Genomic DNA, 12,599 nt, shown 5'->3' on the forward strand with positions numbered 1-12,599 from the left:
AAACTCTGGGACAGGCCAGCAGAGGAGGGGCACGCTAATCTAACAGGCCCCACCCTACGAGCAGATAGTTCCTTTTTATCCAGGTCCAGAAGCCAACAAAGGCTAAAGCCATCTAAAGGAGTATGGCAAGCCTTCAGGGACGGGCATCCATGTCCATGCTCCACTGAAGCCATTCCTGCGTCAAACCCTGTCTGTGCATTCTGGAGTTCTGTCTCTGCCAACTCTCCTGGCATTTCTCCCAGCCAGTTCAGATGTCTGTGGGAGTTGTGGGATCTCCTCCGGCTAGAATTCTGGAAGTCCATGATGAGAGTTGGCCTCTCTATACCTATTTCACTCAACCCTTTCCCACATTTTTAATTTTTTAAGAAACCTCAATAATGTTTTCCTTAATGATTATACCATTGTGCATTCCCATAAATAGCGTATAAGGATTACAAAGGTTTCTCTACATCCTCACCGACATCTGTTATCTTTGTTCGTCTGTTGATAATAGACATTCTAACAGATGTGACGTGATGAAATATTGTCAGACAGTCTTCCAAAGTGGCTGCAACAATTTACATTTCCACAAGCCGTGTAGAAAAGTTCTAATTTCTCCACATACACATCAACACTTGTTATTATATAATTTGTTATTCTAGTCAGCCTAATGGGTATACCCAACCTGGTGGGTATGAAGCGATTTGCATTTCCCTGGTGAATAATGATGTCAAGCATTTTCAAAAATACTTATTGACTGTTTGCACATCTTCCTTGGAGAAATTGCTATTCAGAGTCTTTGCCTAGTTTTTAATTAGTTTGTGTTTATTATTAAGTTGTATAGTTCTTTATATATTCTAGATACAAGTCCCTATGGAATACGTGATTTGCCAATATTTACTTTCATTCTACTGGTTGTCTTCTAATATTCTTGATAATGTTATTTGATACATAAAAGTTTTTAATTTTAATGAAGTCCAATTTATATATTTTTTGCATATGCATTTGATATCATATCTTAGAATCTATCACCAAATTCAAGGTCATGTGAATTTACACCTATGTTTTATTCTAAGAAATGTATCATTTCAGTTCTTACATTTAAGAGTTTTGATCCATCTGGGCACAGTGGCTTACGCCTGTAATCCCAACACTTTGGGAGGCCAAGGCAAGTGGATCAGGAGGTCAGAAGTTTGAGATCAGCCTGACCAACATGGCAAAACGCCATCTCTACTAAAAATACAAAAATTAGCCAAGTGTGGTAGCACATACCTGTAATCCCAGCCACTCAGGAGGCTGAGGCAGGAGAATCGCTTGGACCCAAGAGGCGGAGATTGCAGTGAGCTGAGACTGCACCACTGCACTCCAGCCTGGGCCACAGAGTGAGACGCTGTCTCAAAAAAAAAAAAAAGGAAAGAAAGAAAGAAAAGAAAAGAAAAAAAAAGGAAGAAAAAGATTTTTGATCCATTTTGAACTACTTTTTTTATATGATATGAAATAATGAATCAAGTTTATTCATTTTTATGTGACTATCCAGTTGTCCCAGTATAATTTGTTGAAATTGACTAGTCATTTTTTTTATTAGATAGAAAGCTGCAATACCTGTGAATTTTAAAATAGCATCTTCCTGGCAAATGAGCAAATTAAGATAGTCTTTTGAGTGGATCTCAATTTAATATGATTATACCTTATAAAAGGGAAAAATTTGAACACAGAGAAGGACATGCTATGGAGAACACCCTGTGAACATAAAAACAGATATTAAGATTATGCATTTTTAAGCCAAAGAACACTGAAGATTTTCCTCAAGCCACTAGAACCTATGAAGTAAGCACAGGACACATTCTTTCACAGCCATCAGAAGGAATCAAATCTGCTGACACTTGATCTTGGACTCATAGCCTCCAGAGCTGTGAAACCACAAATTCATGTTGTTTAAGACACCCAATTTGTGGTCTTTTCTTTTAGAGGCCCTAGAAAAGTAATAGCTTGGAAAGGTGACATAGGGTACTATTGTAACAAATACCTAAAAATGTGGAGATGGCTTTGGAATTAGAAAATCGGTATCAGCTGGAAGAATAAGATGTATAATATAATGGGTATAAACTGGAAGAATGAGATGTGTAATATAAAAAGTGTAGTTTGCCTTGAAGAGATTATTAGTAGGTGTGGACATTAAAGGAGGTTCTAGTATGGGCTTAGAAAGAAAAGAGGACAGTCAAAGAGAAAGCCTCTATTATCTTTTAGAATAAACATGTCATCATCAACAGAATGTTTGATAGAAATATAAATGCTAAAGGTGCTTCTGATGAGGTCTCAGATGGAGATCACGTATATGGGCAGAAAATGGGAAGAAAGGCAATTCTCATTACATAGTGAGAGAGGACTTGGCTCTCTGGCTGTATTGTATTCTGTTGAATAAATAGTAGAATCCATTAAGTGATGAACTCAGATGTTTAGCTGAGGAGATCTCTAAGCACAGTGTTGAAGGAATACCCTAATTTCTTCTTATTGTTTAAAATAAAATGAGGAGAGAGATAAACCGAAGACAGAAATTTTGAGAAAAATAAATGAGAGTTTGAATACAAGCATTTGAAAACTCCTTAGCCTATTCACATTGCAAAGAGAGACAGACTCTAGAGAGAATACCAAGAGAGATGTGTTTCTGGATACTGGATAACCACAGGCTAAACAGATTACGTACATGACACGTGGATACCATCAACCATCTCAGCTGACATGTTGTCAGCTGTACCAAAGTATGCTGAGCATGAATACAAAGAGCCTTAAAATCTAATTTAATTTTCTTTATTAGTTTTTGAACTTGTTTGGCACTTGTATCCCTTTTCTTCTTTCTGGTCTTTTCTTTTAAAATGGAAATGTCTATGCTGTGCCTGTCAGATCATAGTATTTTGAAAGAGATAACATATTTTCTAGCTTTTCAGGTTCACAGATGGAAAGGAGTTTTGCCATGGAATTAATTGTATTCTGAGTCTCACCCATATTTATTTTGATATTTAGTTAAGATTTTGGACTTAGTTAATTTTGACGAATGAGTTGAGGCAGGGGAATATTGGGATGAGGTGATTATATTTTACCTTTCATTAGAATATGAATTAGTGAAGGTCAAGAGTGGAGTTCTACTGCTTGAACTGTATCCTCCTAAAGTTTGTGTGCTCAGTTCCTTACGTCTCATACCTCAAAACGTGACTTTATTTGGAATAGGATAATTACCGATACAATGAAGTAAGCTGAGGGCATTGGGTTAATGATTGTCTAATTCAATACCACTGGTGTCCTCATTTTTTTTACGGAAATTCCAGAGACATATTTGCAGGTAGAACATCATTTGACAATGAAAGTAGAGATCAGAATAATGCATTCATAAGCCAAAGAACACCAAAGATTTCTGGCAAACCACCAAAAGGTAGGAAAGATACATGAAATGGTTGCTTTCTCAGAAGAAATCAACCCTACTGACCTCTTGATCTCAGGCTTAATTCCTCCAGAGACATGAAATAATAAATTCCTGTTGCTTAAGCTACCAAGTCAAAGGTACTTTGTTACAGCAACCCTTTAAAACTAATACACTCTTAAAGGACCATCTTCCTTTTCATCAGAACATTTATCTCAGTGTATCACATTTATTAATTTCCTGTTAAGAAAAATAACTACCTTCCAAATTCAAGTATAAGTTCCATAAAATTTGGATTTATTAATTTCCTCTTTTCTCTACAGAACCTTAGAGAGTTTCTGGTAGCTATTAAGAACTCAGTAGAATGGATGAATAGATAAATGGGTGAATGAGTGAATGGCATGCTGGCTTCTCATCAATGCCTCTTTAACGCAGCTGTAAAATTTGGCTTAAGTCCCTAGGCTCTATAGCCAAGTTACATTTCATCTTGAATAGTCAACTTCCAGTCATGATTTGAACATGATCATGTAACAAGATGGCCATATTTAATTTTTTAAGGCACTCCATGACAAAAGAGGATAAGAGAAATCATTAGATATTGTTATTAGATATTGTTTCTGATAGAACTTAAGCAGTCTAGGCTGAAGAAACAAAGAGATCCCCTTGCATTTAACAGAAGAAGAATGATTTAGTTATTATATTAATATGACTAAGGGTAGAATGAGCTGTATTATGAGATTATGAATTTTCTGTTGTGACCTTTCTTTTTGGAGGGCTGTCATGGTCTATCATTCCTTATTTTTTAAATTTTCTACATTGGCAGATAACATTATATGTTTTTGTAAGGTACAATATGATGTTTTGAAGTATACGTACATTGTGAGGTGATTAAATCTCGCCAATTAACAAATATATTTCCTCACAGCTATCATTTTTGTCATGAGAAAACATAACATCTACTCTTTTTACATTTTTCAGGAATACTATATTTCATCTTCAGCTACAGTCGCCTTGCTGTAAAATAGATCTCTTGATATTTGTTCCTACTATCCTTTTACATGCCTTTTGACCAACATTTTCCCATTTCTCTCTCCCCTACAACCACCCTCGCCTCTGGTTACCACCACTCTACTCTCTCCCACTATGAGATCAACTTTTTGACACTCTACATATGAATGACTGAAATGGTTGGGCTCTGTGTCCTTACCCAAATCTCATTTCAAATTGTAATCCCTGTAATCCCCAAGTGTCAAGGAAGGGACTTGGTGGAAAGTGATTGGACCATGGGGGCGGTTTCTCCCATGCTGTTTTCATGAAAATGAGTGAGTTCTCACAAGATCTGATGGTTTCATAAGTGTTTGACAGTTCCTCCTTCACATGCTCTCTCACCTGCCATCATGTAAGGCATGCCTGCTTCCCCTTCTGCCATGATTGTAGGTTTCCTGAGGCCTCCCCAGCCATGTGGAACTGCGAGTCAATTATACCTTTTTTCTTCTTTTTTTTTTCTGTATAAATTACCTAGTCTTGGGAAGTTCTTCACAGCAGTGTGAGAACAGACTACCACAATGGGATCATGTGATATTTGTCTTTCTGTGCCTGGCTTATTTCATTTAACATCATTTCCTTCAGGCTTATCCATGTCATCACGAATGAAAGGACTTCCTTCCTTTTTATGGTTAAAAGTATTCTATTTTGTATATATACATCTTTCCTTTTTGTGGGGGCTCAGGGATGTTTATTTTCTTGGCATTTGGGAGACATCCTCCTCCTCCCCCAGGAAAGGACAGAGAGTTGCCTGGATGTTTATAGGCAAATGGGTGCACCAAAAGCCCATGAAAGCAAAGGAGATCATTGGAGATCATGCAGTCTTGTGTTCAAGTCTTATGTGGTCTCTACATTTCTGAGCTTTTAAGAATAACAGCAGAGGTTGCAGTAAGCCAAGATGGTGCCACTATACTCCTGCCTGGGTAACAGAGTGAGACCCTGTCTCAAAAAAATAAAATAAAATAAAAAAAGAATCTTTGGCCACACTTGGTGGCTCATGCCTGTAAGTATAGATTCACCAATAGTTTGCGTCATGTACCTGGAAAAGCCATAGGCACTCAATGCTAGCTGTGAAAGCAACCAGAAGCGGGGGCTGTACAAAGCCGCAGGGGTGAAACTACCCAAAACCAATGGGAGCCCACCTCTTGCATCAGCATGACCTGGATATGAGACATGGAATCAAAGCAGTTCATTCATTTTGGAACTTTAAGATTTAACAACTGCCCTATTGGATTTTGGACTTGCATGGGGCCTGTAGCCCCTTTGTTTTGGCCAATTTGTTCCATTCCAAAGGGGTGTATTTACCCAATGCCTGTACCTCCATTGCATATAGGAAGTACCTAACTTGCTTTGGATTTTACAGACTCATAGGCAGAAGGGACTTGCCTTCCATCAGATGAGACTTTGGACTTGGACTTTTGTATTAATGCTGAAATGAGTTAAGGCTTTGGGGGATTATTGGAAGGGCATGGTTGTGTTTTGAAATGTGAGGACATGAGATGTGGGAGGAGCCATGGGCACAGTATTTGAGAACGAGTATGTACGCCCACTGTAAATCTTTTTCCTTAATAATCAGGGGCAGATTTCTCACTTATTATTTCATTCATCATTTTCAACTTTCTATTTTAATCTCGGGCTTTTATAGACTTTGATCACAAGCTCTCTCAGCTTCCTTTTTCCAGGCTTAAATGTCCTCATACTTTGTCATCTCTCTTTCCATCTACTGATCTTTCCCATAAAGTGATTATTAACTGTCTTCATTAAAGATTTCCCCCGATCTCCTCTACCTTCCATGAGGTGAGGTGGTGGGTAGAATACTACATAGCGCTCCATGTGCAGACATAACAATGGTTATGCAGAAAGAACTTTCAACAAGGAATGAAAATTGAAACCTACAGAAAACACAACAAAAAACTGGTTTCCTCCAAGGATAGTTAAGGGCAGCATGGGTCACAAATAAATAAATTTGCTACTTTCAAAGTAGGCCTAGGCGTGATCTAGAATAGAAATTTAGAGCTGCAAAGGAACTTAATTTCTGCAGGTTAGTTGCTCCCGCACATTATGTGAAGTTACTGCCACCTTGTGGCAATACCTAAGCACTACACTTTCTGACTTTGAATAACCTAGGAAAATGTAATCCATAACACAACCAGCCCTTTTGCTAAAGCGCCTTAAATACTGCCTAACAGTTTATATCTGAATAGAACTATGGCATATAACGTCACTTACATGGTCTCATCCCGACTTCAAAGAAATCATGTGAACATAGAAACCATGTTATCCATGTTGAGTGCTTGCGTGCACACACACACACACACACACACACACACACACACACAGTAAAAGTTGAACTTAAAAATCTCTAAATTGTTACATTTGGAGGCTCTTATTTTGGGGGATCCTTGTGTGAGACGCTCCTTTGTTGGCCAATTTTAATCATACAGACAGAAATAAATGATATATCAATTGTACATAGATTTAAAAATGTAAACGAAATGCAGATAAGATGGAGACATTCAATGATCTGTCCAGTAATATAAAAACAGTTTTTGTGTGCGGGCAACTTACATTGTCATTACTGGAAGGAAAGAGAAGGATAAATAATACTTGAATTTACAAGAGCAGACGTATGAATAACAAGACTCCCTTGAAGAAGAAAGGATCCTCTGGGACCACAGCAGGCTGGGGGCAGGGAGAACAACGGACAAGCTGTGTGGAAGAACAAAATGACCTAGTATCCAGTTTATTTTTTTTTTCAGTGCTATAATTTCTTTCCTTTATCTTCAAACCTTTGGTAAACCATGTAAATGCAGTTTTGAGAAGTTAAGATTGAAATTTCATATTCATGTTCACTGCAATTGAACTGGAGACAAAGATGTCATCCCTAGTGTTGGAGGTGGGGCCTCATGGGAGGTGTCTGGATCACGGGGGTGGATCCCTCATGAATAGCTTAGGGCCACCCCCCGCTTCCTTCACCCACATACATTCCCAGAAATGCCGTAAAAGGAAAGGCCCAGGCTTGGCAGAGAAAGGGATCTGCCAGATGAGGGACTCTTCCTCCTCTTCCTGAAGACATTTTGCCACAAGCACACAACTCAACTTCTGAAAAATATGGTCTTCCTCACTGCAGACACCACGCCAGCGTTTTGAATCATCAAGTTAGCTGTCTTCATCTGTTCTGTTTGCAGTATGTAGTTTGCCTGTGACAACATTAGACTTATCTGGAAGAAAGAACTTAAACCTATCCAATCCCTCATTGGTGGTGTTATCCAGGCCCGTTAGCAAGAGTATCTCCGTATTTTACTCTCCATTTCACGACTTTAGGATCAGCTTATAAGGAATCCAAACTATGTAAGATCATACCACCCAAAGTGATTCGACGTTCAAAATAAAGCAAGGTGAGCTGTTAATATTTTTTAAAGGGGAAATAAAATGTTCACAGTGTTGGGAACCAGCGCAACCCTGCGTGGGGGTGCCCCGTGTCCCTGCAGTGATGAGGGAGTGAGAAAAGGAAATAAAGACCAAGACACATCAGAAGTTCACAGCATGGGTCCAGGGGTCCAACGCACTCTCACACAGGGTGATCTGCGTTGGCACTGAGCTCTGGCCTCTGCCGCTTTCATTAGGTGTATACACTTGTTAATTGAGAGATGGGGGAGCAGGGAGGGATGATCAGGGAGGCCTTGAAACTAAGGTGGGCAAGATAGCCAAGGGGGAGAGGTATGGGTTAAGCAAACTTAGTTGCTGCCAAGGTGCATTTGCATCAGAAGCCTAGCGGATAAGGCGCCACCAGCTCTGACCACATCCAATGCTTTTTATCTCGTGAGCATTGCTGGCATAGAGCAATTAAAATTACTGCATATTCTGAGAACCTAGGCAGAGCCTGTGGCATTCTGGTAATCTCTGCTCTGCAAGGCTTTTCCTTCTTGCAAGCTCCCATCTGCAAAGACCCTCCCGGATCTTGTGAGCAGAGATCTTACACAAGTCCTCTTTACGAGATCCTCATGCAGACTCCTTTCTGAGAAGGCGTTCGTGGGACCAAAGCCGTATTTACTGCCCTAAAACCACCGCTCCTATTCCACGGTTTCACAGCGCTCTCAGATGGTCTTTGCCCCCTGCTGCTGCTGCTTGATTTCTATTTTACTGCAACAATATTTGATATAGTTTAGTTCGGGGTAGAAACTTAAGTGTACAATAAGCAAAGCAGGCTTGTAATTATTTGACTAGAAATGACATAGGTTTGCCCCTGGCCATCTTGACCCACATACAGTATAGTAAAAGAGATTTTGGTGAAATATAAGAAAGAACTCCTTAAGCAAGATGGTCATTCTTCCTGGGAAAGACATCTTCAGAGAGTATACAACACCTCTGGAATTCTTAGAAAATGAGATACATTTTCCTGTTATTTTTTAGAAGTTATTCAGGCATAACTGACATACAACACAATGCACATATTTTAAGTGTACAATTTAAAGTTTTTTGACATGTATACAGTAAAGCTCCATTTTTCAGTTTTTTCTTTAATAAATCATGTTTTTGGAATTGTATTTATGTGATTTGAATATTTATTTGCCTCAAATCTCATGCTGAAATGTAATTATCCCTAGCGTTGGAGGTGGGGCTTGACAGGAAGTGCTTGACTCATAGGGGTGGATCCCCCATGAATGACTCAGGGCCGCCCCCTGGTTGATCAGTGAGTTTTCCTCTGAGTCACACAGATCTGGTTGTTGAAAGTGTGTGGCACACTTAAGACCTAATGTGACTAGTGCCCTGTTAGAAGAAAACAGGATCATCCCAATACGCTGAGGTAGGGGAAAGTGTCTTAAGCACAAAACGTACAAGACAGGAAGGAAAAGTTGATTACATTTGATTGCATGTCCACTCTAAATTTCTCGATAAAAAAGACAAAATAAACATAACAAACACTTCCAAATCCTGAAGGAAAATATAGGCAATGTATATAATTCAGAATGTATGTAGAACCACATATTATCCCATTTGTGCAGCCCACATGAAAAATGGACAATAGGCATGAATAACCACGTGGCTCAAATGCCCAGCACACATATGAACGGGTGCTCAAAATTACCAGTATTTCGTGACCTCTAAAGCAGCAACCTATACAGTAAAGGGCTTGTGCCAAGAAGAAGAAAAGATGTTTCTGAGCTTAAGATAACCGACTGTGACTTTCAGGGGAGCTTGAATCCTCCCATCGACAGAGATAATGTTAATATATTCTGAGTTATTACTTTTAATATGAAGTTATTATTTTTTCCTATAGGTAGGTGATACCTAGGGAAACTGCTTATCCATATTGAATTTATAAGTAAAAATTAAAAGTATTATCAGGAACATTTTCAAAATAAGGAACCCATTTCAAATACTTAAAATGATTAAACCACCTAAATGTCCCAGTCTTACCATTGAAAGGAAAGAAGGAAATTTTCATTATTTGAGCATCTATTATACACTAAACACAATCAACTCAGCATGTTTCCTACTTATCTATAAGAATGCAATTCTCCTATAATCTTATTATTTGCTAACATTCAGATATCAATCACAATTTATATATAAGAAAATTAAGACAGCTCTGTCTCTAACATTTTGCTTTTCTCATATAAATATGAAATTTGCATTTTAGTCCATGATATCTGTTTACTTAAAAAAAAAAAAATTTTAAGCTGGGCATGGTGGCTCAGGCCTGTAATCCCAGAGCTTTGGGAGGCTGAGGTGGGTGGATCACCTATGTCAGGAGTTCAAGACCAACCTGGCCAACATGGTGAAACCCCATCTCTACTAAAAATACAAAAATTAGCCGGGGGTGGTGGCACATGCCTGTAGTCCCAGCTACTCAGGAGGCTGAGGCAGGAGAATTGCTTGAACCCAGGAGGTGGAGGTTTCGGTGAGCCAAGGTGGTCCCATTGCACTTCAGCCCGGGTGACAGAGTGAGACCACCATCTAAAATAGATATATATTGTAAAGTATTTGCTATAGGATAAAATTAATGCCCAAAGAAAATGCAGACAATCTGTAAGGTAGCTTCATGACCCAGGGGTGTACACGCTGTAGCTGAGAAGCGTGGTCCTGTACCATGCATAATAGCTGACACTGGATGGCGCCTTGCTGTGTGCAAAGTGCTTTCATGCGGAGTCTGGAAGACACGAAGAAAATGAAACATTGGCCGGGCGTGGTGGCTCATGCTTGTAATCCCAGCATTTTGGGAGGCCGAGGCAGGTGGATCACCTGAGGTCAGCAGTTCAAGACCAACCTGGCCAACATGGTGAAACCCCGTCTCTATTTAAAAAAAAAAAAAAAAAGAAAAGAAAAGAAAAATAAAAAGGAAACATTGAGGGAACATATAATTATCCCTGAATGGGGATGATAATTCCTATCTCTGGGTTGTAAATACGCAGCATGGTATGCCTGATACAAGACAGCTGGCATTTATTATAGTCTCCCAATTATTACATTTTAAATTAGGTTGCATGAGTTATCTGAAGCCACACAGCTAGTAAAAGACAGTACAAATTACCGAATTCAGGTCTTTCGAATCCAGGAGCTCTGCTTCTTATGCCAACTGCCTGTTTATCCTACAGAGAGTAAGGAATGAGTCCCTGTTAAAAAAAAAAAAAAAGAAAGAAAAGAAAGAAAAATAAGAGCAGTACTTTTTGCTGTGATTTCAAAGACATCAATCCTCAGGTATATAGTAGTGTAATAATTGAAGCATTAGCAATTATTTTATTTATCAAATCATTTATTTCTTTTTTTTTTCATTTTTTGTTTTTTTGAGACGGCGTTTCGCTCTTGTTACCCAGGCTGGAGTGCAATGGGTGATCTCCGCTCACCACAACCTCCGCCTGCTGGCTTCAAGCAATTCTCCTGCCCCAGCCTCCCGAGTAGCTGGGATTACAGGCATGCGCCACCATGCCCAGCTAATTTTTGTATTTTTAGTAGAGACGGGTTTTCACCATGTTAACCAGGATGGTCTCGATCTCTTGACCTCGTGATCCACCCGCCTCGGCCTCCCAAAGTGCTGGGATTACAGGTGTGAGCCACCGCGCCTGGCCTCAAATCATTTCTTTCTTTTCACCTAGAATATTGACACAGCTTGTTCCTTCACTCTGTTCAGATTCTGCTTAATTGTTTTCTTCTAAGCTCAATCTTCAATGAACACATGCTGTAAAATTGCACATTGTACCATTACTCTCTATTACCTTACACCATTTACATTTCTTCATAGCACTTATCTGCTTATAATACACATACATTATATTACATATGACATTAAAGTATAAATGCTGTTGCTATTTGATTATTCTTTAATTGCCAGCCTGCTGAAATAAAAGTGCCTTGCAGGCAAGGATTTGTGTGCTGTTTACTGCTGTACTCCTACCACCTAGAGTAGTGTCTTGCACATAGTAGGTTCTCAGTAAACATTTGTTAAGCAAGCATGTGTTGAATCAACTGTCTAGGCATCCCATCTAAGACTTCAGCCCTGGGAATCTCTAGTTCCTAAGCTCTATTCATCCATGTGGCTTGATTACTGAAGAGACAGGGTTACTGTAAGGCCCGTTGCCTCCCTGGGAGGTTGGACACACCCACCTCTGTACTCAGCACCTGACTCTGCACTCGGCAACAGGCTCTGCACTCGGCGCGTAGCTCTGCCGCATGGCTCCCTTGGAAGGCTCTGGCTGGCCAGCTCTCGCACCGGAAAACCCGCCCAGCAACCCGCCAACCAATAGCGGCCCACCCCGCCTCAATCCCGCTCCCCTGGACCCAATCAGAGCACCCAGCTGTTGCTCGTTCCTCCTAGCCATAAACCCCACCACCACCCCCCCACCCCAGGAAGTCAGCCAGACTTCTCTGGCCCCCTTTCCCCCGACCAGAGAAACTCGCCAGCGAGCTGAATAAATTGGCATTTAATTTTCTTATACTGGCCTCAGTTTCCTCATTTTAAACTCGGCAATAACCCTTACAGCTACCTAAGCATGCATAGAGCAAATGTCCTCACTGCACATTCTTGAAGAGAGATGTCCAAGACAGAAATAGCATAGATAAAAAGCAGAATTGTAATCAAACCACATCTATCTACTTGTAGGATGATTTCAAAAGAGAGCAAGGTTAAGAAGGCTTTTAAAAATCTAAGGTATGATGCCAA

General features: G+C 39.8%; 1 protein-coding gene across 1 annotated transcript; it reads right to left on the minus strand.

Annotated features, from left to right (window-relative positions):
* Positions 1–5,661: 5,661 nt before the first annotated feature.
* Positions 5,662–8,061, minus strand: PYDC5 (pyrin domain containing 5). Its single transcript, XM_032260817.1, is given in 3 exon segments — positions 5,662–7,492; positions 7,494–7,729; positions 8,008–8,061. Coding segments are annotated over 3 exon segments (372 nt in total). The 3' UTR covers positions 5,662–7,410.
* Between the last annotated feature and the right edge of the window lie 4,538 nt (positions 8,062–12,599).

This window comes from Sapajus apella, unplaced genomic scaffold (genome assembly GCF_009761245.1).
Source record: "Sapajus apella isolate SASKATOON/1434 unplaced genomic scaffold, GSC_monkey_1.0 scaffold119, whole genome shotgun sequence".
Taxonomy (NCBI): Eukaryota; Metazoa; Chordata; class Mammalia; order Primates; family Cebidae; genus Sapajus; species Sapajus apella.